This window comes from Saccostrea cucullata, unplaced genomic scaffold (genome assembly GCF_032062105.1).
Source record: "Saccostrea cucullata isolate Sc308-1 unplaced genomic scaffold, CSIRO_AGI_Scuc_v1 ctg3394, whole genome shotgun sequence".
Lineage (NCBI taxonomy): Eukaryota > Metazoa > Mollusca > Bivalvia > Ostreida > Ostreidae > Saccostrea > Saccostrea cuccullata.
The window spans coordinates 94,423-122,076 of NW_026918302.1; the positions used below are offsets into that span (position 1 = coordinate 94,423).

Genomic DNA, 27,654 nt, shown 5'->3' on the forward strand with positions numbered 1-27,654 from the left:
CTTTTATTTATGTGTGGCAACCAAAACAATGCATGAAGTATGTAAATCAAATTGCGATTTTTAATAACTATACACTTTCATGTTTCAAATGACGTATAAAAGTGTTAATTTCAGTTCACTAATTTTTGACTTTTCCTAAGATCGATTTGTGACTATAAATTGAGAATGCGTGTATAACGCCTTTCGAAAAGGCGTAATAACGTAAAAAAGGCATTATAACGCCTTTTGAAAAGGCGTTATTACGCCTTTCCATTCCAAAAGGCGTTATTACGCCTTTCCATTCTAAATTATTAAGCCTTCCAAAAGGCGTTATTATGCCTTTCCGAAAGGCGTTATTTATGGCACGCCAAATTCACAAAAATGATATAAACCTTGTTTCACATTTGATAAACTAGGTTTATCAACTGTAAACTACTGTTTACAAACCGTAAACTATAGTTAACTTCTAAAATAGTTTTCATCTGGAAAAGTAAAATATAACGGTTGTTAACTATAGTTTATTTGAATACATCTAAGTTTATCACTGTAATAAGCGTTAACAATAGATTTTGTTGATAAACATAGATTCAAGTTTGTAAACTATAGTTTACAATAGTAACTTATAGTTAAGAGTTGTTAATCATAGTTTCACAAATCGTGAAACTATATTTATCAGATCGTTAACTATAGTTAACGGGATGTAAACTATAGTTTACAAATCGTGAAACTGTATTTATCAGATAATCTATGTTTTGCAATCGCAAATGATAGTTTTCGGTGTTAAGTATAGTTTACGGTTGTGAAACATAGATTATCGCGTTAACTATAGTTTACAGATGTAAAATATAGATTAACGTTGTAAACTATAGTTTACAGTCCGTAAACTCTAGTTTACAACCGATAAACCTAGTTTATCGATTGTGAAACTATGATTTGTTCATTTTTGTGAATTTGGTGTGCCATAGTTATTACGCCTTCCTAACAGACGTTATTACGCCTTTCCAAAAGGCATTATGACGCCTTTCTAAAAGGCGTTATTACGCCTTTCCAAAAGGCGTTATTACGCCTTTTACTTTCAATACATAACTAAACATATTTAGCCCAACCGAGGGGGGGGGGCGTATGTATGCAGAAATCGTACCTTTGGGACATGAATTTCACAATTAGATATAGGAATATTTTCTCAAAAAATAATTTAAACAGATAGCAATTAGATTTCCAGGAAAAAAGATTTTTAAATGCGTCATATATTTCAATGTAGAACCAACTAAGTCCTTCTTTCATACCAGGCACACCTCTACCAAGGGTCATTGATTTCAATTGCTCATTATACCCATGCAAATAGTTGCCTGCTTTTTTCTAAGAAGAGAGAAAAATATCTCCAAAAGACATAAATTTTAATACACTGTACATGGCAAGCAAAGCTCCAAGATAAGTCTGCCTATATTCTAGACCTTCACAAGTAGAGTGTTGCCTTCTCTTAATACGAATGCAAAAAGTTGTCAGTGAGATGTGCAGGAATACAGAGAATTGCATAAATAAAGATGGTTTTAATTAAATCTTTCTATATTTATTAACATAAGATAACGCTTTTTCCTTTTCCTTTTCATGTAGGCCAGTAATACGAGTGCGAATAGGGTAAACACTCCCTCCAAACATACACACTTTTGAGGAAAAGTCTTTCTACATTTTAAATATTATAATTAACTATTGGTTTCTTGGTTCCTGAACATTTTGTTGCAGTATGTAAAACTGTGACAAATAATTGCATTTAAATAAATTTTTACCGAGTATTTCCCCCACGAATTTGGCCAGTGGAGTGTGTGTGTGGGGGGGGGGGGGGGTGGGTGGTATTAAAAGCACGGGCCTGTTAAATGCAAAATAACGGTTATTCAAAAAGCATAATAACTTTTTTGGAAAGGCATAATAACGTCTTTTAGAAAGGCGTAATAACGCTTTTTAGAAAGGCGTAATAAGTTAATAACACCTTTTAGAAAGGCGTAATAACGCCTTTTAGGAATTAAGGCGTAATAACGCCTTTTAGAAAGGCGTAATAACGCCTTCTAGAATGGAAAGGCGTAATAACGCCTTCTAGAAAGGCGTAATAACGCCTTCTAGAAAGGCGTAATAACGTCTTTTGGAAAGGCGTAATAATGCCTTCTAGAATGGAAAGGCGTTATAACGCCTTATAAAAAGGCATTATAACGCCTTTTGGAATGGAAAGGCGTGATAACGCCTTTTTTCGCGTTATTACGCCTTTTCAAAAGGCGTTATAACGCCTTTTTAATTTTTTTTTCTCTCTAGATTGATCCTAATAGGCTTTCGTACTTTACTGGCAAAATAATTTTAGAAAAATAAAACTTCCATCACAGAGCGGGTAATTGTCTTCATCTTACATTGTATACGCACATGTCCTTGTGGACAGGACCCCCACCCCCCTTTAAATCCTGGAGCTTGTTGGAAATTTTTTTAAACAGATTGCACTATTACATTTATTCATCATCTGTACAATAGGAAAAAACCGTCAAAGTCCCAAAAGAATCGCTCCACAAGAAATACTGCACTATACATGTGTACATCTAGTGGAGTATTTTTCGTGGAGCAATTATTTTTGGGTTTTGACGATTTTCCCTATTGTACAGATGATGAATAAGTGTGATAGCTAGTATAATTTGTGAAAAAAATATCTAACAAGCCACAGGGTTGAATATCGGGGGGGGGGGGGTGTTCTTGTCCTGTTCCTGTTTGTTTTGAAACAAATATACTTTCAAAAGGGTTCAGAATGTTTGCACTCTCCTTCGTATTTCAGTAACTAACCAAGTCATAAGAAGTCACACTACTTTCTATAATTTATATAAATACATATGTATCACACTGAGCATAAAATGCTCTAGTGCATGAGCGTATGACCCATGGACCTCCTATGTAAGTATTTTCTATAATAAATGCATTAAAAGTCTGAAATTCTAAAAGAATGAAGCAAAGATTTTGTTTAAAAAATTTTGAGGAAAAAACTTGTGTTCCTTGTTCATATGGATGAAAAAACCTTGCATGCACATAACACCACCAGTCATATTCCAAAAGATGACTCGGCCAATGCTGAAATGTAATGTTGAGGAGTCTGGGGAAGAAAATACTGCACAATACTGCTGTAAAAACAATGTATCATCAATAAAAAATATTTTACCAACTGCACTAAATGCTATAAATACTCGGAAAAAGTATAGCTGTCATAACAACAAAGATAGCTTTCTGGATATTTTCTACGCAAACATAAAATAGCTCTCGAAGAGTTGGGAAAATGCATATTTGATGTAATTGTCAAGATATAAAGAAGACCTTGTGGTCAAATTTGATAGGTTACGTTTGATATGATTCATATGAAACATAACAATGAATGTTTTATCTAAAGTCAACGGTCCCTTCAAATGGATGAATAGTCGAAAAATGACCATCAGATGCGGGAAAATCGCGTGCTACCGCTGTTTAAGAAAAAGTTACAAAGTACTAAGGCGAAATGGGAATTTTAGTTTTTGTTCAATAAAATATTATCACTGGGTTGATATAAAAATTTAAAAGATAACTTTTTTAGATTGAACTTAACAGTTTTTTGGACACAAAAATGGGGGGGGGGGTCTTGGCTCCTCTAAATCCGCCATTGATTTGAGTTGAAACACAATTGGATACACATTCCGGTATTGCCCTATTCTCTTGTGCTATTGAATGATCATTACTCTTTCAATCGGTATATAATGCCTATGGCTATTTTACGTATTTGGCCAAATTCAGACATGTGATACATGTCATGTGGTTTGAAGAACCAATAGGCTTACTTTAGAATTTTCCCCGCTATTGGTGAACTGCCTTTGTTCATCAAAAAGACAGGTTTCTTTGAGGAAAGCTCTAATTAGTGTATATGTTCAGCTTACTGTATCTATTATGAAGTCTGTCATATTAGAACCATCCTGACAAACCTGAAACCTGACAGTTTATTGGTATGTATGTATATGTATGTATGTATAGTATACCAGACATATTCATGCAGCTTTATTGAGTTTACCTCACAGTGACGGAACAAAAGAATCTTAAGGGGGGGGGGCAGTTTGGGGTCGGGGTAGGCCACAGCCACAGAAAATCTCATTAATATTTTGGATACAAAGAAGGGGGGCTTGTCCCCCTCTAAATCCGCCAGAGAGACAGGTGATTATTGGATATTCATGTGAATTATAATGTTTTTATCATATGTAAATGTAATGTGAAACAGTTGCATTGAAATGTGTATATTACGTAATATTATATATGAATAATACTAATTTTCAAAATTAATGTCTTTAAAAAATATACTTTTTGGCAATCAAGGGAAATAAGTTGTAAATTAATTCAAAATGAAAGGAGATAGCAAGAGCTATCATCCTTGTAATATGCATATTACCTTGTAAGTTTATTGTTAATATTTATGCCCCTGTAATCAAGAAGCAGTGGTATATAGTTTTTGTTCTATCCGTCCATTTATCTGTTTGTCTTTGTCGACAAAAACTAACTTTACCCATAATTGTTTATTGGATGGGACTATAAGTTTTTCTTATTTCACAGGTGTATTCATTGTATTCCTTGTGACATGACCTTTCCTTGGGTACCACCAAATTCGAACTCTTGATCATGACTATAGATTTTGACCAACTTTAACAAAAAAACAAGAGGCCCATGGGCCACACCGCTCACCTGAGCACTAAGGGTAGGAAAAAGTAGAAAATGGCTTTTTATTGTAAAGTTTAAATCCAAAAGTAGTCCCACGACCAATCATTGATTTGCTATTTTTTAGAAAATGATTTTTTAAGAATTTTCCTATATATATCTTTAAAAACTTTGGTCGGCCATTTTGGCCCGGCCCTACCCCTGGGGGTCATGATTTGAACAAATTTGAATCTACACTACTTGAGCATGCTTCCATATAAATATGATGAATTATGGCTTTGTCATTCTTGAGAAGAAGATTTTTAAAGAATTTTCCTATATATTTCTATGTAAAAGTTTGGTCGGCCATTTTTGCCCGCCCTACCCCCCGGGGTCATGATTTGAACAAACTTGAATCTACACTACCTGAGCATGCTTCCATATAAATATGATGAATTATGGCTTTGTCATTCTTGAGAAGAAGATTTTTAAAGAATTTTCCTATATATTTCTATGTAAAACTTTGGTCGGCCATTTTGGCCCCGCCCTACCCCGGGGGTCCTGATTTGAACAAACTTGAATCTACACTACCTGAGGATGTTTCCCCATAAGTTTCATCTTTCCTGGCACAGTGGTTCTTGAGAAGAAGATTTTTAAAATATGCCACTAAATTTTCATTAATTCCCAATTATCTCCCCTTGAATGAGGGCGTGGCCCTTCATTTGAACAAACTTGAATCCCCTTCACCCAAGGATACTTTGTGGCAAGTTTGGTTGAAATTGGCCCAGCGATTCTTGAGAAGAAGTCGAAAATGTGAAAAGTTTACAGACAGACAGAGGGGCGGTGGACAAAATGTGATCAGAAAAGCTCACTTGAGCCTTCGGCTCAGGTGAGCTAAAAAACTTTAACCTTGGTCATATCTTATGAGCAATTGGTGCTTAGGCTTTCATACTTCATATAATTTTATTCATAGTGATTAGATTCTCAACAGGTATAAAAGTATTTGACCTTTTGACCTTGACCTTAAAGTTTGGCCCACTTTGTAAAAAAACCTTTAACCTTGGCCATAACATACAAACTGTAAATTCTACAGCTTTCATATTTCACAGGAGCTGCCTCGTGTTTTCCTTTCATTGGATATAAAGAACTTTGACCCTTTGACCTTGGAGTTTGACCTACTTTTTAAAAAGTTTAACCTTGGCTATAACTTTTGAACGGTTCAGGCAAGGCTTTCATACTTCACATATGTAATACTTGTGGCAAGATCTTTCTTAAGAAACTACCAATATATATATATATATAATTTAATTTGCATTTAAGAAAAGTTGAATCTTCGATCGCTATTTTGCCATATAGGGTCATCAGGTTCACTTCCTTTTAACATTTGATTAAGAAGAGATGGGGCTTTCATATCTGACATGTGCATTACCTATGACAAGATTTGCCACAATATGTCATAACAAATGACATCCCACCCTCAAAGACACCGAAAGCGGGGGACCACAATTCTTTGAATTTGCTTGTTTGTTTGTTTTACAGTTAAAAAAGTGATACTTTGAAGGCTTGTTCCCTATTCACACATTAATAAATCCTGAAATTTTTAAAATTTAAGTTTTCGTATGATAAAAAGCAGAGAAAAAGTCAATTTGCCTATAAATCAGGTGTATTTTATCGAAATTTTGGAAAAAGAGTTAATGTTCAATTGCAAGACCTGGATTTAAGGAATATCAAGCCCCGAGTTGGTGCTAGGTTAACATGTGTATTAATTAATATTTGACTAAACCTTCAATGGGTATAGATATTTTTGACTTTGACCTAAGAGTTTGACCTTGAGTTTTGAAAACTTTAACCTTGGTCATAACTTTTGAACAGTTAGCACTTATGGCTTTCATATTTCACAGGTATGTTCTAAGTGACAAGACCTCCATTTGGATATTAACAATTTTAATCTTTTGACCTTGGCCTATGGAGTTTGACTTGCATCTGAGAAACATCAATCCTCACCATTATCTATTACGTGGGAGCATCAGTTGTTTCACAAACACATCTTGTTTATGCCTAATATTGTTTATTCCTATTATAGGGTTATTGTGACCACTACATCTGAATCCACCCATATCAACACTGCAATGGACCCATTATTATGCATGTATTATATTCTTCACACAAGACCACTACTACATTTGGTGCTCTAGTTGGTTGCTGATGATGGATGGTGCCTTAACACAGGATAAAGCAGTTAGCTGACGAATGATGGTCAACCTCTACCTTCCTCCTTGTGAGAGCTACAATATGTTTTAACTGTCAACAGTGAGAGTTTTGTGCTGGCTGACCTTAGCCTAAGTACAATAGTGATCAACACTGTGAACTGTGATTTTTATATTGTGATTTCTCTGTGCATTGACTCTGTTGTGATTCAATCGGAATTATTCCACCAGTGATTGGTAAGAAAGTCTACCATACAACACTTGTTTACTTAAGCAGTATATAGTTAAGAATTTTATGCCCCTGCCTGACAAGTGGGAGGGTATATATTGCTATGGCAATTTGGATATGCCTGTTTGTACATTCGTCTATCTGTCGGTTTTGTATTATCTTCTTTATACAGAGTGACCAACATGTTAATTGAAAACAAAACATTTGTGCCCTGTCCTTATGGTATTGGTAATTGATATACAGGTATAGTTTTATAAATTTCAGATTCTTATACTAACACCTTTGCACTGCACTGCATGATACATATGTATATTATTTGACAACTGCTGACTGGACTGAACAGATGTTGACAGAGCTGTGGTAGCTGTGGGAGAATGTACATAATAGGTACAGGTAATGTCCCCCCACCCCACCCCCCTTGCCCTACTTAGTCACATGTATATTCACATGTATTATGATAGGTCTTAAGATATGTTTGCATGTTGATCAAGTGAAATAAAGTAGGTGTGTGACAACAGTAAGGGTATATATAGATTACATGTGTCTGTCTGTCTGTCATTAGTTTATATTTGCAGTGAATATCAAAGTACATGTATACTGAAATTTTTGGCACTGAGTAGAGAATATCTCCCTTATACCTGCTCACTATATAGAGAGTAGATTTGAATAAGACTGCCAATATTTTATTATTTCATCTGCTCATATTTAATTTTCATTTCACTCACTGTATTTAATTTTATTGTGTATGTTACATTCATTTTGTTGCCATTGCCTTTTGAACATCTTTCAATTGTTGTTTCTCTCAATTGTGTATCCAAAATTTAGACCAAATTGAAGTGAACTAGAGTTATTGCCCTTTTCAGAGTAAGTTATTAAGGAAGAATGTCACTTTACACATCTCAGAGTCATCCTAGTTTTTAAACAATGATTTCAACATTGAAAGACCAATACAGTAAAACTCGTTTAGTACGAACACGGATATAGCGAATTCACGGATATAGCGAAGTTTTTTGGGTCCCCGGCAAAATTCTTAACAAATCTTTGTAAAATTTTACGGTTATAACGAACTCTGATATAACGAATTTACGGGTATAGCGAACCGATTTTGAGTCCCCTTGAGGTGAAATATAATAAAATTTACATCTTTTATAACGGACTTTAAAGATTATAAAAAAAATGATAAATTGAACTTAAACTTTATTTCCTTTTAGCATTTGTAAATACCATTCAATTCAAAAGAAAACCTTAGTTATCGAAGATATGTTTTGCAATATTTGCTTTCCTAACATATTTGGTAGTAATACTTGAAGGAAAACATGCATATTGCGAATTCGCTATAATGGTTAAACGAATTCGTTATACGGATATAACGAATTATGGATATAACGAATTACGGATATAGTGAATTAAATTCACAGGTCCCAAGGACTTCGCTATAACCGAGTATTACTGTATTCGCTCTTAATTATTAAATATGATTTTTTTTTTTGCATTTTTTCAAAGAAAATGAAAGAAAATTATTTATATCCAAATTAGATGCTTTAGACTTACATATGATAAAGCAATCATATTTGATACATAGAATATCCATAAATAATTGAATCCCACCTGAAAAACAGGGACCACAATTCTTTGAGTTAATTTGCTTTTTATTATAATATTTTTTCACCTGTGACATTTATTTATATAATAGCTTCTCTGAAATTCTATTGCTTACATTGGTGATTTTGATTATTCTGTTCATTAATGGCATAACCGTTCTGCATCTGAATTTCTTTTTAAGGGGCTCGACTGTAGTTTCCATTGCACAATATATGCCGACCTAGTAAATTAAAGCTTGTTAACTGTTTATAAGCAATTTTTTCACTGAATTAAAAAAATGAAAAAAATTAAGAAATTATAGGTTAAATTGAAATTTAATTTCAATTTCATTCATCTGACATGTCTGATTTTCAAAATGATTTTCCAACTGATAGGTAGATTGGCGTCGTTAAATTGTGTTTTCGACGCTACGATAATGTGAAACTCTTAAAAAAGGGGTAATAAAAATGTTATAAAAGAAATAGTAATGAATACATGCTCCTGAAATTTAAATCATAGAATTTTGAGAATCTTCCCTTTATTTTTATTATTTTTTTTTTGTATAAATCCTTTGTGTTTGTCATATTTTGTAGTACTCTATAAGAACAGGAAAATTCCTTGATTTTTGGTATTTTGAGATGTCCCCTCTCTTAACAAATGGTAGAATTTTGTGTTCCTTACATATAATGTAAAACATAATGTTACTCATCATATATTATAGTTTGAGCAAAAAAGGCTATTGTAGTACTTGTATAATTTGCTAAAAAGTGCCAAAAAAAATGTACCTGTATTTTGAGACAGTCACTTATAAATACCTGGACAGTAGATTTTCCCCAAACTTGGCATGTACACTTTAGTCAATGTAAGTTTTATATAGTATAAAATTAAAGAGTTTCGCTATTGCAGTTTTCATGCAATAAAACCCCAGTCAGCCCCCTTAAGCTCACTGACAGTTTTTTTTTCCAAATGATTCTTCTTCCTCCAAGGGGAGATTATTATGATTTTATGAAAAGTTAATAGCATCATTTAAAAATCTTTTTCTCAAGAACAGTTGTGCTTGAAAATATGAAACTTATGTGTAATCATTGTCAAGTGTAGATTCAAAATTTGTTCAAATCATAACCCTAGGGGGTAGGATGGGGCTACAAGGGGGGAACAAAGTTATACATTGAAAACATAACGGAAAAATGTTTAATTTTTTTTTCTCAAGAACAGCAAAGTCATGATTAGACATACCGATTTGGAAGCATCCTCAGATAGTGTCGATTCAAGTTTTTTTCATTCAAATCATGACCCCCAGGGGTAGAGTTGTGCACAATTGGGTATCAAAGTACCATAATATAAAAGCAGATGATAATGTTATAGTATTTTAAAATTGCTCAAATCATAACCCTTCGTGAGAATAGAGAGGCCATACAAGGGGATCATAGTTTTACAAATTAAAGGAATACAAGAAGCCCATGGGCCACATCACTCACCTGAGCACTGTGGCTAGGAAAAAAGAAATAATCATTCCAGATTTGAAAAGCTTAAATACATGTGGTCCCAACTTACCCCTTAAAGGCAGAAGGGGAATGATTTGAATTAACTTTAATCTACAAAGAGTGCTTACTTATTTCTTTGACTTACTGTGGCTTTTTTCCTATAAGTTTGAACTTTTATTTTGGCCCCACCCTACCCTTGGGATTTATGATTTAAACGAATGTGAATCTGAAGATACTTATAATTAAATATGACCAATCATGGCTTTGTTGTTCTTGAGAAGAAATTTTTTTTAATGATTTTTCCTCTATGTAAAACTTTGGTCGTCCATTGTGGCCCCGCCCTACGCCCGGGGGTCATGATTTGAACAAACCTGAATCTACACTACCTGAGGATACTTCCCTATAAACATGCATATAAACCAATCATGGCTTTGTTGTTCTTGAGAAGAAAAGTTTAAGGATTTTTTCCTTATATTCCTAAGTAAAACTTTGGTTGTCCATTGCGGCCTCACCCTACACCCAGGGGCCATGATTTGAACAAACTTGAATCTACACAACCTGAGGATGCTTCTATATAAATCATGATCAATCTTCTTGAGAAGATTTTAAAAGATTTTTCATATATATTCCTATGTAAAACTTTGGTCATTCATTGTGACCCTACCTAACCCCAGGGGGTCATAATTCAAATAAACTTGAATTTTCACTACCTGTGGATGCTTCTATATAAATATGACCAACCATTGCTTTATTGTTCTGAGAAGAAGATCTTTCAAGATTTTCCCTATATATTCCTATGTAAAACTCACCCCACCCAACCCCCAGGGGTCATGATTTGAACAAACTTATGAATCTACACTATCTAAGGATGTTTCCAAATTAGTTTCATCTTTCCCTACCCAGTGGTTCTTGAGAATAAGATTTTTAAAACATGCCACCAAATTTTCACTATTTCTTGATTATCTCACCTTGAATAAAGGTGTAGCCCTTTATTTGAACAAACTTGAATCCCCTTTACAAAAGATTACTTTGTGGCAAGTTTGGTTGAAGTTGGCCCAGTAGTTCTGGAGAAGAAGTCGAAAATGTGAAAGGTTTACAGATGGACTGACAGCTAGACAGAGACAGACCACCAGAATAGCTCAATTGAGCTTTCAGCTCAGGTGAGCTTATAAAGGATATATCGATAAAAATTTTCATCTTAAGAACAGCAAAGCAGCAAAGCCATCATATTAATTCAAAAGAAGTGGAGATTTTAAGTTTCTTCAAATCATACCTCCCTGAACCACTTTAAATATCTAAACTTTTCATTACTAAACTGATTTCTGCTTTTTCTTAGCCAAAGTGCTTTGGTGAGCAATGTGGGCACTGGGCCTCTTTTTTTCAAGTATATTTCATTTTGATTTTTTAGATGTTTTTTTTGACATTCTAGCAGGTATATTCAAAGCAAACAGTCTATCATATTAAATCAATTACTGTATAAGTGGAAATTTTAGCAAGATACAAATTTAGCGATTTGTTCTTAAAATCTGGAAATTTATTTTTAGCGAGATGTTAATTTAGCGATTTTAAAATGCACATCAAAGTAGCTATTTGAAATAAAACGCAATTAATTTTTAGCGATATTTAATTTTAATTATCTCAGCACCCTCGCTAATAATGCCAAAATAAAATCCTTGCTAAAAATTCTATTTATCCTGTATATGATATTTGTGATGTTAATCAAAGTGATACAATACATTTTGGGGTGTGAAAAGTAAAGTTCTGAAATCAGTGAAATATCTTGAGTTCAATTCAAATGATACATGTGAGTAAACTATTGACGTAATTTACTATATTGGAAATTCAAATTCTGTCTAGAATTGTGTATCCCTGGAAAAGTTCATTATGGAAGATGATATAGAAAAAGAAGCCAAGGACATCAATTAATTCTTCTAAAGCTTCTATGCATATAAATATTGTTATTCAAGCAAATTGCAAATAGGGAAGCAGTATTTTTGTGATGATTAAATTTATTCCCCTTATAATTTAAAAATACATTATTTTTTCCCAAAAATATACAATTCTGCTAAAAGGTAAAACTTGAAGTAAATTGATAAAAATAAAACATTCATAATGATTTCTTGATAGTTTTTTTTAAATTAATATTATTTTAGATAAGTGAGAGTGGGGAGTAGGGGAGAAAGAATAGGAGAGAGGGAGTGGAGGCAGTGGTAGAGAAAAGGGGAGTGGGGAGAATGGGAGGGAGATAGAGAGTAGGAGAGAGAGAAGGGGTGGGGAGAGAGGAGAGTGGGAGAGAGAGGGGAGGATAGTGGGGAGAGAGAGGAGTGGGGTGAGAGAGGAGTGGGGAGAGAGAGGGAGTGAAGTGGGAGAGAAAGGAGTGGGGAGAGTAGGAGAGAGGGAGCGGGGAGCATGGGAAGGAGAGGAGTGGGGAGAGAGGAGTGGGAGAGGGAGTGGGGAGAGTGGGAGAGAGAGAGAGAGAGAGAGAGAGAGGAGGTGGATGGAGGGAGAGGAAGGGAGTGGGGAGAGAGAGGGAGAGAGAGAGGAAGTGGGGAGAGAGAGAGAGGGAATGGGGAGAGAGAGGGAGTGAGGAAAGTGGGAGAGACAGGAGAGAGAGGGAGTGGGGAGAGTGGGAGAGAGAGGAGTGGGAGAGAGGGAGTTGGTAGAGTGGGAGAGAGAGGAGTGGGGAGAGTGGGAGGGAGAAGAGTGGGGAGACTGGAACAGAGAGGGAATGGGGAGAGGGAGTTGGTAGAGTGGGAGAGAGAGGGAGTGGGGAGAGAGGGAGTGGGGAGAGTGGAAGAGAGGGAATGGGGGGAGAGGGAGTTCGTGGAGTGGGAGAGAGAGGAGTGGGGAGAGAGAGGAGTGGGAGAAAGGGAGTGGAGAGAGTGGCAGAGAGAGGGAGTGGGGAGAGTCGGAGAGAGGAGTGGGAGAGAGGGAGTGGGGAGAGTGGAACAGAGGGAATGGGGAGAAAGGGAGTTGGTAGAGTGGGAGAGAGAGGGAGTTGGTAGAGTGGGAGAGAGAGGAGTGGGGAGAGTGGGAGAGACAGGAGTGGGGAGAGAGAGGGAGTCGGGAGAGTGGGAGAGAGAGGAGTGGGGAGAGTGAGGAGTGGGAGAGAGAGGGAGTGGGCAGAGAGGAGTGGGAGAGAGAGGGAGTAGGGAGAGTGGGAGAGAGAGGGAATGGGGAGAGAGATGGGAGTGGGGAAAGTGGGAGAGACAGGAGAGAGAGGGAGTGGGAAGAGTGGGAGAGAGAGGAGTGGGAGAGAGGGAGGGAGAGGGGAGAGTGGGAGAGAGAGTGGGGAGTGAGAAAGGGAGGGAGTGGGGAGAGAGTGGGTGAGAAAGACGGAGTGGAAGAGAGAGGGAGTGGGGAGAGAGTTGGAGAGTGGGAGAGAGTGGAGTGGGGAGAGAGGGAATGGGGAGAGGGAGTTGGTAGTGTGGGTGAGAGAGGGAGTGGGGAGAGAGGGAGTGGGGAGAGTGGGAAGAGAGGAGAGAGGAAGAGAGAGGGAGTGGGGAGAGTGGAGAGAGGGGGAGAGAGAGGAGTGGGGAGAGAGAGTGAGAGAGAAGAGAGGAGAGAGAGAGAGGGAGAGAGAGGGAGAGAGAGAGAGTGGAGAGAGAGTGGGGAGAGAGAGGGAGTGGGAGAGTGGAACAGAGGGGAGTGGGGAGAAGGGAGATGAGAGAGTGGGGAGAGAGAGGGAGTTGGGAGAGAGGGAGAGAGAGGAGAGAGAGAGAGAGGGGAGAGAGGAGTGGGGAGAGAGAGGGAGTGGGGAGAGTGGGCGAGAGAGAGAGGGGAGAGTGAGAGTGGGAGAGAGGGAGAGGGAGAGTGGGAGAGAGAGGGAATGGGAGAGAGAGAGAGGGAGTTTGGAGAGTGGGAGAGAGAGAGGAGTGGGGAGAGAGAGTGGGAGAGAGAGGAGTGGGGAGAGTGGAGAGAGAGAGAGAGGAGTGGGGAGAGAGTGGGGATGGAGAGAGGGAGTGGGAGAGAGAGTGGGTGAGCGAAAGGGAGTGGGGAGAGAGTGGGGAGAGAGAGGGAGTGGGGAGAGTGGGAGAGAGAGTGGGAGAGAGAGAGGAGGGAGAGAGAGAGAGAGAGGAGTGGGAGAGAGAGGGGGAGGAGAGGGAGGAGAGGAGGGGAGAGTGGGAGAGAGGGAGGGGAGAGAGAGTTGGGAGTGGGAGAGAGAGAGGAGAGTAGAGAGAGAGTGGGGGAGAGAGGGAGAGGGGAGAGAGGAGAGAGAGGGAGTGGGGAGAGAGGGAGGGGAGAGTGAGGAGAGAGAGAGAGGAGAGTGGGAGAGAGAGGGAGGGAGAGGGAGTGGAGAGAGGGAGAGAGAGGAGTGGGAGAGAGAGGGAGTGGGAGAGAGGGAGTGGGAGAGAGAGAGGGAGAGAGTGGAGAGAGAGAGAGGGAGATTGGGAGAGAGAGTGGGGAGAGGGAGGGAGAGAGTTGGGAGAGAGGGAGTGGAGAGTGGGAGGGAGTGGGAGAGAATGGGACAGAGTGGAAAAGTGAAGAGAGAGAGAGGAATGAGAGAGAAAGGGAGTGGGGAGAGTGGAGAGAGAGAGAGAGTGGAAAGAGAGATAGTGGGGAGAATGGGAGAGAGAGATAGTGGGAAGAGATGGAGAGAGAGAATGGGAGAGTGGGAGAGAGACGGGAGATTGTAATCTAAGTTTTCAGTTTAAACCCTATATTTTAAAAGTAATCCTAGAGTGTGTTGTGATAAAAATTAAACATGTCCTATGTTGCGCATTGAAAAGTTAAGTTGAAGTCATTGTCGTCGCCTCCAAATGTCTTTTGCTATGTCTCAGCGCTAGTGGATTTCCAAAATACGGACACCGTGTACGAATGCATGAACCTGCCCCTCACAGTCCTTCCAGAAGCACTTGGTCTATCATCTGTGTTCCTAGCTGCTTGAAACGTACGTTTGATCGCTGAAAAGACGATTGATGTATACCAAATGCAGTTGTGTCTTTCTGTTACGTAGCTCCAACTAGCTCGGTTGCATTCATCTTTGTTTAGGCGTGACATTGCAGCATCAACATTGCAATCAAATTTTAAATATGGGTTTAATAGGAATGTTTATTGTTTCTCTAAATCCAAAATATCAATGAAAATAGACCTCCGATTTACAGGAAATCATGTAAAACACTATTTTCATAAACATGATCAATCAAGGGAAATACTTAGTAATTAAACTCTTAGGTTTTAAAAGTTGTCCATTAAATAGGTCTCATGTATCCAATGATAAAAAAGATATAGTTGTTCCATATACTTTTTCAAAATTTCTTTGATGAGTAAAACAATATGCGTTTCTTTTTTTGTTGAGTATATATGTAACAGAAATAAAGAGGCTATACTGTAATCATTTTTGACATCTTAAGTATCGGTTACTAAATAGACAGTGAAAATACTAAACAAAACCCTGACAAATATGTGTCAAAACACGACAGAAAAAGCAAGGTCGGTCGTCCGAACGAGACAGCATGTGATTTAAAAAAATGTTTTTATACGGCTAAAACGAAGTCAAAGACAAAATATTTGTTGAGACAACTCAAAGTTGTTTGATTAAATTTTGTTTATTGATTTTAGAATTTGGTATATGTGATTTTTCAACGGTGCGTACAAATTCGAAGACACAACAAGGATTTAAAAACATGGTTCTTTTTAATGAAAATGGATATTTCTATTCATGACGTTCTTATAAATCTAGCGCAATTATATTGATGACGCTTGAAAATCAGTGTGTATTGTTGTAAATTTTAATAATTAAACAAATTGTAATCTATACTTAAAGATTATTGCTAGCATTTTGCAGTGTGACATAATAAAGAAAAAATAGAGTGTGTCCATGAACATGTATTAAAAATTTATCTAAATGTTTGACGTTATAATGAAATTAGTGTAACGTCTGACTGGTCCGTGCGCACTATCCGCGGCCTTTCAAGACCCCGATTTTTACAAAAATATAAAGTTACATCAATAAAAATAAAATCTACCTGACTTGGATTTTCATGAGATATATTTTGATATATATTAGAGAGATAGAACTATTTATTTTAACAAAAACTTAAATGTCCACGAACTTTTTCGACAACCCTCGTATATACAAAATACTAACTGCGTGATGTTGACCTTGAAACTTGCGTAAAACTACCTGTAAATAGTACCATTTAACATTAATCTTAAAACAAACCTTGTTCGTTGTTCTTGTTTTGAAGTGGAGGGGCTTTCTTAAAATATACACTACATTTGGCAAGACGTTATCAAATCTACTGTGATTTTTGACCTCAGCTACGAACTTAACCTTGAAGCTTGAGAAAATCTATATTGTAGAATTTTTTTTACAAGGAGGACAGGCTTTCATATATTTGTATTATGCATTACCTGTGACAATACTTTTCAAAAAATACCTTAATGATTTTTTACCCCATTACCTTCACGTCAAAAGTTGACTTTTAAAAACTTGAATGTTGGTTCCAAATTTTGCTCAAGAAAAAAATATTTTTTAAAAATTATAAGCATGATGGACATCGAATACATGTCAGGCAAGACAGTTACAGTCCAGTTTGGGTATAGAACATAGTTATAGAGATAAATAAATATCTCTGAAGCAACAGAAAACGCTTCCTAACCTAACCTTAAGAAATAAAGAATTCCTTAAAAACACTAACATGTTTAAATATTTATTTACTTCAAGTACATGTATACAAAAAAGTTGTTTTTGCATACCTTCTGTCATATTGTTTGAATAATGCTTATAATGGGAAGGGCTATAGCAGAATCAAATTACAAACTGAAATTACAGACGAAAGCTTTCGCCTCTGTCGCTGAAACTGAAAAAAAATATTCATGAAGTAAAAGCATGCAATTTAGAAACAATTATCAGATTACAGCTATAATTTCCATTTTCACCAAATATTTCTCTTTGTTATACTACAATAAATATATTATAGATTTGAGGAAAAGGAACATTTCAACTTCTAATAAAAAGGCATTGATTGAATACATATCTTACTGAATTCTTTTGACGGCTGTAGTGTGATTGGTCCAGATGTTGGGCCACACTCGCCGCACCATCCAGTACACACAAACGATATCTGAGAACCATCTGTTGACCGATCCAAATTTTTCACTTCTGCCCACCAGCCACTTATTTTACCCCATTTTATCTGTAGATACATTAATTCATAATTATGTTATCTAGGAATTCCTCAATAAGTATATGGTATCTACAGATACATTAATGTACATGTAGTTGAAACATTTGAATATGAATTAACAAGTTTCTCGTGATTATACTATATAAAATTATATCTGTGGCGTTGTTTCGCAACATTAATAAAATTAAAATTAAAATCAGGTCTTACAGTAGGATCCACGATCAGCCCTGTCCCCATAGAGTTGATGACAGCTTCTGAGAAGCGTGGGCAGGGGTTCCGAAAAGATTCGCCATTGCAGTCAGTGCTTTGTCCGTACTCAATCGTGGGTGAACCAGTCACCGAGGTGAATGTGTAATCATTGCAATATATTTCCATATTCTAGATTATCAATATAAATCAAGGTATTGCAATGCATTGACTCCAACATAGTAGAATACAAAGTAAATTTCCATATTATTAAATGAACTAAGCTGAATATTTTTTCCGCTTTTTTTCAACTCATGCTGTTATTTTTATACATACATAGAAGGGTCTAATAAGAACCGATTGGAGACAAAAACTAATTCCTATGTCATGTTTAGTATTTTTAAACATAGCTTTCAATTGTATACTACTTTTGCTGACACTTAAATATATATGTACCTGAATATTTATTTTTACTTTTGAAAAATCGACCCTCTTTAAGGTGGCTTGATTGTTGATTGGCATTGTATAAACTTCAAATGCCAGTTTGATTGATCATGTTGAATGAAATAGTTTGGATTTTTCAAAGTTATGTATTCAGATGGAAATAACTGCACATTGTGGCAATAGATCTTGACTCGTTGTCCATTTAATGCTTCGGGATATATCCAGTATTCCCCATTCTTCTTTAATCCAGAAAAATGGACAAGATCCAGGCAAGACCTGGGTACTGCAAAAAAAAAAAAAAAAAAATTATATAAACCTTGGGGTAGTGGGAGGGGAAACAATTTTTCCGTCTTTGGAGATCAATGAGTTATATATCTAAACAAAAATTTATGTAGATATACGTTAACAAGCTATGTTATATGAACTTTAAAAACAATTTTGGGATTTTTCTTTTCTAATATGATTTTTGGGGTTTTCTTTTCATTAAGTATTTAGAGGTTTACTATTAAGAAGCGCTTCCAAGGATATCATGGAATAGAAGGTAATGGAGGAAGAAATAGACTGAGGAGTTGTTGTATTTCAATGTCCAGTAGGTTAAAATTATTCGGGATCCGACATTCAAATACTACATACAGATTGACTGCTTGGTAAAGAAAGTGTTGAGCAAGGTCGACACAAGCACAGGGATATATGGCATACATACCTTTGTTGATTTTCATGAAAATTAGTTTGCTACAGGGTCCTCTTTTTAGATTTGATGATTAGTGAACATTTTTTATACACGGTATTTTACATTATTTTTTGCTGCTTTACAATGTCCTCAGTATAAAATAGCTGGAATTTATATTTTAGATCTGTGAATGACAAATGCAATATTTTGGAAGACTTGATATGTCTAAAGAGTATGCATAATGGTGCTTTTACCATTCTCTCTCTCTCTCTCTCTCGATTGAAACAAAGTTAAAGCAAACTTCTTACGTTCATAATTTCTGAAGATCTGGAATTGCGAGAAATATACCAATATTATAATTAACAATAAAAGCAATTTTCTTCAATTCGTTCATCAACTGCGTCAGTCATTTTATATAAAGCCATTTTAATGAAATAGACATTTTATCGCTCCTATTACATCTGTACATGTAAATAAAACCTATACTTATCTAGGTCTTACCCATATTGTCATTTTATCGTTTTTTACTCCAGGAATGAATTTTGTGTTTCATCCAGACTGCTTTGAAGTGATGTCAGATCATTTGTCAGTTCATTTGCAGGTGAACATGCAGATTGGTATCAGTGTTCTTTAAATGATACATTAAATGTCATTTATCACAATAAAGATATAGATATCATGGAGTTATTACCGTCTTCCTTGGAAGACGGTATTATATAGTTGAAGTTTTTTACAGTCTTCGGACTATGCACTTCCTGTCTTCTGTGATTGGTAGAAATTGCATGATGAGAAAATTTTCAATTATTTCATTGGTTGAAATGCTGTTCAAGGCAAGGGAGACAACTTTCTGATGGTCTAATTTTCGTACGACTTAACAATTTTTCAATATTGGTTACAGACTACTAATTTTACCCCCATTTCATTGACCACTCAAGTAGTTCCAGTTTAAAAATAGAGGTTTTTTCTTAAAAATTCTTTGGGGTGTTTATGGGGTGGAATGATGTTATTTTTGGGTATAGATGGAAAGGAGAGGGTTTGACAAAAAATATAAAATTGTTAATATGTGAAATTTTGCACTTGCGCGCGTAGTAGGAAGGGTGTAAAGAGGCCCATATTTACCCTTTCCCCGAAGAGAAAGTGAAAAAAGCAGGGTAGGGGTTATTTGCGATGCCTTAGCAGGAACTGCATGCGATGAATTTTCCTGAGAGTCTGAAAAATGTTTGGACTTGAATTCTTCTTACTCTGTGCCAAGTTTCAGGTAAGTTGAGCTGGTGTAATTTTTTTAATCATTTTTTATAGTATAAAGGAATGTATAGCAAAATAATTGGTAGTCTGTGTCCTATGAGGTCAAAGGTCAAATCTCACGTTAATCAATTTACTGGCACTTTTTGGATAATTTGGAACTAATTATGCAAATTGTTGACAAATTTTATGGAAAAATTTGTATTTTGGAGAAGTTAAATGGATTTAAATAATTGAAAAGGGGGAGGGGGGCACCTGCTCTCAGCTTGTCAAAGGGATGACGTAATGTGTGCAATTGATGTGTGTCAAACATTTATGCAATATGAATTTTGATTCTATATATAATGTTGTAGGTGACATAAAACCCATTCCTCACCTATCCTTCTATTTTAAATGCCAAATGGAGTTCAAAAACCAAGGTATGTTTTAAACATTTGATAGCTCAGATTACACTGTTGTTAATAGGAAAGTAATGCCTAATTTCTCAAAACTTAGGCTACTTGGTGTCTGTAATTATAGTTGACACAGTTACTTATTAATTTGACACAATTACTTATTAATTATGAATGTGAACTAAAGTTGAAATTCTTAAAAATTTATTTTTTTTCAGTGGCTCATTTCTAGCTGACTGATGTGGGATTGCAAGCAGTTATAGCCTGGATGGGTGGCTTCATAAAAAATCAGGCCAGTTGCCAGTCAGAAGTGAACAATTTTGTACCAGTAGCAGAGACAATGACCATTCAGAAAACAAGATACAGCTGTCAACAATATTACAGTTCACAACAGCCAAGTTAAAGGTATATAGTCAACTGACTCTTAAGTTTGTATTATTTTTTTTTTGTGTGTGTGTTTGATTTCTTTTTTACACTGTTTTCATCTGTCATCATCATCTCTTGCCAATCAATGTGTACTCTCTGAAACTTTCTCTTTTTCCTTCTTCTTTTGGAATTGAATATCTGCTGTCTGATTGCTGGCACTGATCTGTGATTGTCCAAGACAGGGGAGGTCAGTAAGGTGCTCAACATTTCATATGGGATGTTTGGTCCTACTGACTTCTTCTACTCTTGTGGCCTCTTGGACATCATTGTCAGTGGTCGCATATCAGACAAAATCATCATTTTTTGACAAGGACATGTGTTTTCAAGATTTTGGATAAACACTGTGCAGAAATAGTGATACACAAGACAGACAGAATTTATGTACTCCATTTTAATAGAACCTTCTCTACCCCCCCCCCCCCCCTGTTTTAGCTTCCAAGCATCTCCAGGAGTGATTATAGGTGACACAGGCATGGTATATTTTCTGTGCTGAACCATTGAAAGTATATAGACATGCTTTTTAATCATTTTGTTTTTTTTTTGGTACCTTTACAGTGCAGAGTTGCCTCCCCTTTCTCTACAGCAGCCTGAAGAATGTATGTAGGTAAAATGCATATATAAATTCCTTTTCTTGTAAATTCAGAATTATAAAATCCAAAATTTCACAGAATTTTTGGTATTTATTATCTAATAATGCATATTGTTACAAGAAATACCCATCAAAGAAGTCTTAATATGACCAGGGATAATCCAATTAGAGTAGTAAGTACCACTTCCTGACAGAGGCTGAATTGACCAGGTTGGATAATCTGCTTATAACAAAGGTATTAATCTCTTTCCCTTAACTTTTATACTAATTTTTTATAGCCTATATATTGTAGAATTTTTTAATATTTGTTTTACTAAAATTAAAATGTGCTAAATATTTTTATTTTTAATATTTCCAAGAATTTTATGCTTTTTGAAGGTATTTTTTTGAAAAATTGTTTAAAATATTTACTTATGCAATAGGTTAAGTTTTGTTCTTGAAATTTGTGTAGGACATATATATCTAGTATACAAAAATATAAGGAAAGAAAATAACTGTCATGCATGTGAGCTGTGAGCATTTCAAATCTGAGAACTGTGTGCCTAATGCTTATTTTACCCTCTGATTTAAGGTGTTCCAGCACATCAATTAAAGGGCCATAACTCTGCTTAGGAATCATCAATTTCAATGAAACTTCACCGGCCATTTTGTAGATACAAAAGACTCCAGCATGTCAAATTTCAGCAAAATCAGACAAGGTTTGTGTCCTTATTAGGTTACAGACTACTAATTTTACCCCCATTTCATTGACCACTCAAGTAGTTCCAGTTTAAAAATAGAGGTTTTTTCTTAAAAATTCTTTGGGGTGTTTATGGGGTGGACTGATGTTATTTTTGGGTATAGATGGAAAGGAGAGGGTTTGACAAAAAATATAAAATTGTTAATATGTGAAATTTTGCACTTGCGCGCGTAGTAGGAAGGGTGTAAAGAGGCCCATATTTACCCTTTCCCCGAAGAGAAAGTGAAAAAAGCAGGGTAGGGGTTATTTGCGATGCCTTAGCAGGAACTGCATGCGATGAATTTTCCTGAGAGTCTGAAAAATTTTTGGACTTGAATTCTTCTTACTCTGTGCCAAGTTTCAGGTAAGTTGAGCCGGTGTAATTTTTTTAATCATTTTTTATAGTATAAAGGAATGTATAGCAAAATAATTGGTAGTCTGTGTCCTATTCCCAATCTTAAAAAAATGACAAAACGAACAGCAAAATCAGCAGTAACTAATTCTAAATAATAATATTTTTAATAGCAATAACTAAACAGGTCTCTTTATTTTCATCAAGTTGCAAATAAGATTTGAGTTTTATTGCTTGCTGGCTTTACAATTTGCATTTATTCTTTTCCCTTTATTTGTTTGAAGAAGGTAACATTTAACGGATCGGCCGGGGTTTGCCGAAGGTCTCAGTCAGTTTACGGAGATGACCGAGCGACAACCGCGGTAGGGCTAATACCAGTAAAAATCTAATGTAGAAATACGAGATCAAGAAATTCAAAAGAATTATAAAACTTGAAAGATGTAGATTAGTTAACTGTTTAAGGTTGTTGCTAAAGACGGTACTAAGCTTTTTTAAAAAGCTTTACTTGTTTTACTTATAATATCATTCAAGCTTAATTAATCAATTTGACAATCTTTTTTTAAAGAGTTGAGACATTAAAAGGGATGTAAAAAACTTTTTTTAGTAATAATCTTAATTTGCTGTGATACATGTAAATGAGTTAACTGTAAAATCACATATTTTTGGGGGGGTCAAATTTTCGTGGTTTGAGAAAAAAAAACTTGGTGCATGGGGATTTGATTTCGTGAGTGGAGAACTTTTTAGTAGTTATGTATGTAACATTTTACATTCCGTGATGGACATAAAGTGTGGGTCTCTTCATACCTCGAAAGCAACGAAAATTAACCTCCCATACACGAAAATTTGTGGTTTGGTACACAGGGCCAGTAACATGCTAAATTTGAATTTTCGTAATGACTATATATACACATCTCTTTTTGTATGTTTAGCCATTACCTAAATTTAAATTTAGCATGTTTCTGACCCCTGTGGTTTTGTTTTGTTAATTATACTATGTGTTGACATTTTTTGGTTGTTTCTTAATTTTGATGATATTATTAAATATCATAACTGTCATCATGACTGTCCCTCCCATTTTTCCACACGATTAGTTTAAAATTTCACTGATTTTGTCTTGCTATATTATAATGATAATAAAAATACATGTATTTAAAACTATTTATTAATTGTGAATGTACTGAATTATTTATCTTAGTGTAGTCTACTTGATTGCCAAGTTATTTTGAAATCAGACCAAAACTGTAGGAGGAGTAGCATTTTGAAAATTGTTTACAGACAGACAGACTGATGGACGGACGACAGGCACCTAACTATCGAATAAGCTCTTCTGGTCTTTGACCAGTAGAGCTAAAAACCATTCAAATATATTAACTTTTAAAAATTGACTCTAAGGTAGGCGGGAGAACTATACTATCGTTCGTAGTTCTTTAGTCTAATTCCAAGGTTTTACGTACCCGAAAGTGCTTCCACTTTCCAGCGTGTAATAACCGACATCTCCAACGCCCACACTTCCATCAGGGTTGTAAATTACGTCAAAAAGTTTACAAGATGCCTCAGTAAAATTGTATAAGAAGGAAACACAGTTACTGTTCTCAAAACACTGCAGACTACACTCAGCAAGGCTAGAGGAGATTCCAGACCAAACCGACAACGACGTATCAACATGGTCTATTTTTATTTTTGTCTTCCTAAAGTACATTTCGTCTTAAAATATTTTTTTTAAAATCACAGTTAAGTTTTGAATAAAGATTTTAATTTTTTGTGCATATAATTATTCATATCTAAACTTACTTGCTTAACCATCCGAAATTATCACCAAAGAAAGACATACATGGAAGCCTAATCGAAACATATCCCATCATATATAATATACATGTATATAGGCATCGATCCGACACATCCCTTTATATTTCAACATTTTATTTGAAAAGATGTTGATGAAAAACTGACAACTAGACTTTACTGCCTGAATGATAATCATGGTGAATTTAATTTCCTCTCTTCAACTTATGTATAATATAAAGGGATAAGTTGGATCTGTGCCTATATACATGTATATTATATAATATACTTTGTTTATTCACGTACAGTGGGATTAACAGAATCAATTAAATATGAAGATAACGAATATTAATCATACCCAAAAGTCTTTTTAACAATACAAAACAGGAGGAGAACAAAGCTCTGAAACATCAGAGGTGGGATCAGCCTAGCGCTTAGAAATTAAAGTAAATGTTGTCTATTGATAAAACGTCGTTTTCCTGTAGGGTGTGAGGTAAATACGGTATGTTTCAATTGAATACAGAGACAGATTTGCTCATAAAAGGGTCACAATAAGTACCCATGGGAATTCTAACAGATTGTTGGAAAACCCCTACTCATGAATATAATTGATTATGATGGGTTTTGATTTGTTATTTTGAAATTCAAACGTAAAAGCAATATATTTGATATTCGCTTCACTTTGTTTATCCTTTTAATATAAATATTTGATAACATTTACTGTATAGATTTAATATCTGATACCATGCAGAAAGGATGTTCCCCTGAAAATGGAAATTTAATACATGTTGATTTCAACATTTTACTTGTGATTTATTTTAATGTACAAATTTTCCAATGAAACTGTTTTAAATAAATAATTTTTTTTTTGAGAAACTGTTTTATCAGTAATTCATCATATAAATGATATTACGATGGTTGCAATTTTACTAAAAACAATCAGAGAATGAGACCCTGTGAACAACGGATTCTTGTTAGATGGGGTGAAATAATCATTTCAACGATGAAATCAATTGCCATATTGTAATACTCTTGTCTATCATATCGTGTCTGATTATCATTCAAAAGAAGTTTTAGGGTTTTCCACAAAGTATTCATCATGGCGGGCGCCATGGTTAAATTTATCTGTAACATTGTTAAGCGAGCGGCTCCATTGTCAAATTCGGCAGAAGAGATGACGAAATTTTATCGCTTATCTAATGACTTGAGTAGTTAATTGTATATATACTACATGGCTTGGAAGCTCCTAAGAGAGAGAGAGAGAGAGTGCAAAATTAGCCCTTACTGTTCAAAAGTTAATGGCCAAGGTTAAGATTTTTAAAATGTAAAGCAAACTCCAAGATCAAGTTAAAAGAGTCGGAGTTTTTTATTCCAGTGAAAGGTTTTATCACAAGGATTAAATATGTGAAGTATGAAAGCCCTAGCCTTAACCTATAAAAATTGATGGTCAAGGCTTGTTTTTTAAAAGTAGGTCAAACTCGAAGGTCAAAGGGTCAAAGCTTTTGGTAGCCAAAAAAGGTCTTTTCACAAGGATCACAAATGTGAAGTATGAAAGCCGTAGTCTTTACCGTTAAAACGTTTTGGCCAAGGATAAAGTTTTTAGCTCACCTGAGCCGAAGGCTCAAGTGAGCTTTTCTGATCACATTTTGTCCGTCGTCCGTCCGTCTGTAAACTTTTCACATTTTCACATCAAACTTGGTACAAAGCATCCTTGGGTGAAGGGGAGTTTAAATTGTGAAAATGAAGGGCCAAGTCCCCTTGCAAGGGGAGATAATCAAGAAAAGACAAAAATAGAGTGGGGCCATTAAAAAAATCTTCTTCTCAAGAACCACTGATCCTCAAAAGCTGAAACTCATATGGAAGCATCCTTGGGTAGTGTAGATATCAAATTGTTAAAATCATGACCCCCAGGGTTTGGACAGGGCCACAATAGGGAATCCAATTTTTACATAGAAATATATAGAACAAATCTTTAAAAATCTTCTTCTCAAGAACAGCTGAGCTAGGAAAGCTGAAACTTATATGGAAGCATCCTTGGATAGTGTAGATATTAAATTGTAAAAATCATGACCCCCGGATGAAGGGCGGGGCCACAATAGGGAATCCAAGTTTTACACAGATATATTAAGGAAAAATCTTTAAGAATCTTCTTCTCAAAAACCACTGGGCCAGGAAAGCTGAAACTTATATGGAAGCATCCTTGGATAGTGTAGATATTAAATTGTTAAAATCATGACCCCCGGGGGTAGGGCGGGGCCACAATAGGAAATCCAAGTTTTACATAGAAATATATAGAACAAATCTTTAAAAATCTTCTTCTCAAGAACCACTGAGACTGGAAAGCTGAATTTAATGTCGTAGCATCCTGGGGTAGTGTAGATTCTAAAGTATTAAAATCATAAAAGGGAAGAGGGTAGTGGGGTACGATAGGTATAGCAAGAGGGGAAATCTGGTAAAGAACTGCATCACCCAAGTTACTCAGGTGAGCGATGTGGCCCATGGGCCTCTTGTTTTCATAAGTACAGAAATTACCAAGGTCAAAGTTATTTGTATCCTAGGAGTCTTTCCACAAAAAGTATCTACTGTTCAAAATTTATGGCCAAAGTGAAACTTTCAAACTTTTTTGTAAAAGTGGGCCAAAAAAGGTCAGGATCAAAAGGTCAAATTTAGTGGTACCCAAAGAAAAGTCTTGTTACAAGAAATATATATGTGAAATATGAAATTCATAGGTCCACTAAATCAGAAGTTATTGACAAGGTTAAAGTTTTTGTGACGGACGGACAGACTGACCGACGGAAAGACGAATTAGATTTAATGTCCCCTCGCTTTCTCAAAAGCGTGGGACAAAAATGACATTTTGACCCCTGATAGTTTTTAAAATCTTTTCACAGTTCTTGTATATGTTATGTACCAGGGGCCCGTTTTACAATAGAACGAACGAATAAGACCAAACCATTAGATTGTTTATAATATTTAACAATATTGATTGTATTCTTTTTAAAATTGTTAGCATAAAATATCATTTTCAATTTCTTTCAGGAAGAATAAAACCATTTAGATTAATGTAAGATAAAAAGTTATAAGCAGAATTAAATGTTGGTCTTGGGTGTTAGTTCTTTAGTAAAACGGGCCCCAGGTAAAAAGATTTAAAATAGAATGCAGCTTAAGTTGTCTTTGATTGCCAAAGTATTATACATGCTATATTTCGTTGATAAAACCAGCTAGAATGATAGAAGAGAGCATATAATTTCAGCTTCATTCCAGAAAATATGGCAATGAAGTTATGATTCATCGAGTGAGTTAAAGATATATGATAAGTCCGTGTCCTCTTGTCTATGCGGTGTAATTAAGATTTTTACTCGCACTTTTCAGAGAAAGTTCGGGTATATTATTGTTTCCCGGTGTCAAAGATTGATATTTTAAAGTTCCAATTTTTGGACCAATTTTTTTGTTACTTCTTCTTTGCATGCATGATGATTTAAAATAAATATGAATACAAATACAAAAGATAAAGCCAACAAAATGATTTTATTAATATACATCTTGTGTAATCATATTTCTACTTT

At 35.6% G+C, this 27,654-nt stretch overlaps 1 protein-coding gene across 1 annotated transcript; it reads right to left on the minus strand.

Moving 5' to 3' along the window:
* Positions 1-16,856: 16,856 nt before the first annotated feature.
* LOC134262700 (A disintegrin and metalloproteinase with thrombospondin motifs 9-like) lies at positions 16,857-17,662 on the minus strand. Its single transcript, XM_062745070.1, has 3 exons — positions 17,495-17,662; positions 17,143-17,296; positions 16,857-16,960 (listed from the first exon to the last, which is right to left on the minus strand). The coding sequence occupies exons 1-3, from the start codon at positions 17,660-17,662 to the stop codon at positions 16,914-16,916; spliced, it is 369 nt and encodes a 122-aa protein (XP_062601054.1). The 3' UTR covers positions 16,857-16,913.
* Between the last annotated feature and the right edge of the window lie 9,992 nt (positions 17,663-27,654).

Excerpts from the sequence above, each read along its gene's own strand:
- LOC134262700 (XM_062745070.1), bottom strand. The coding sequence starts at position 17,662 with ATGGAAATATATTGCAATGATTACACATTCACCTCGGTGACTGGTTCA. Across the intron at positions 17,297-17,494 it reads GGCTGATCGTGGATCCTACT|ATAAAATGGGGTAAAATAAG; the intron begins GTAAGACCTGAT and ends ATGTATCTACAG. Across the intron at positions 16,961-17,142 it reads ACAGCCGTCAAAAGAATTCA|TTTCAGCGACAGAGGCGAAA; the intron begins GTAAGATATGTA and ends ATTTTTTTTCAG.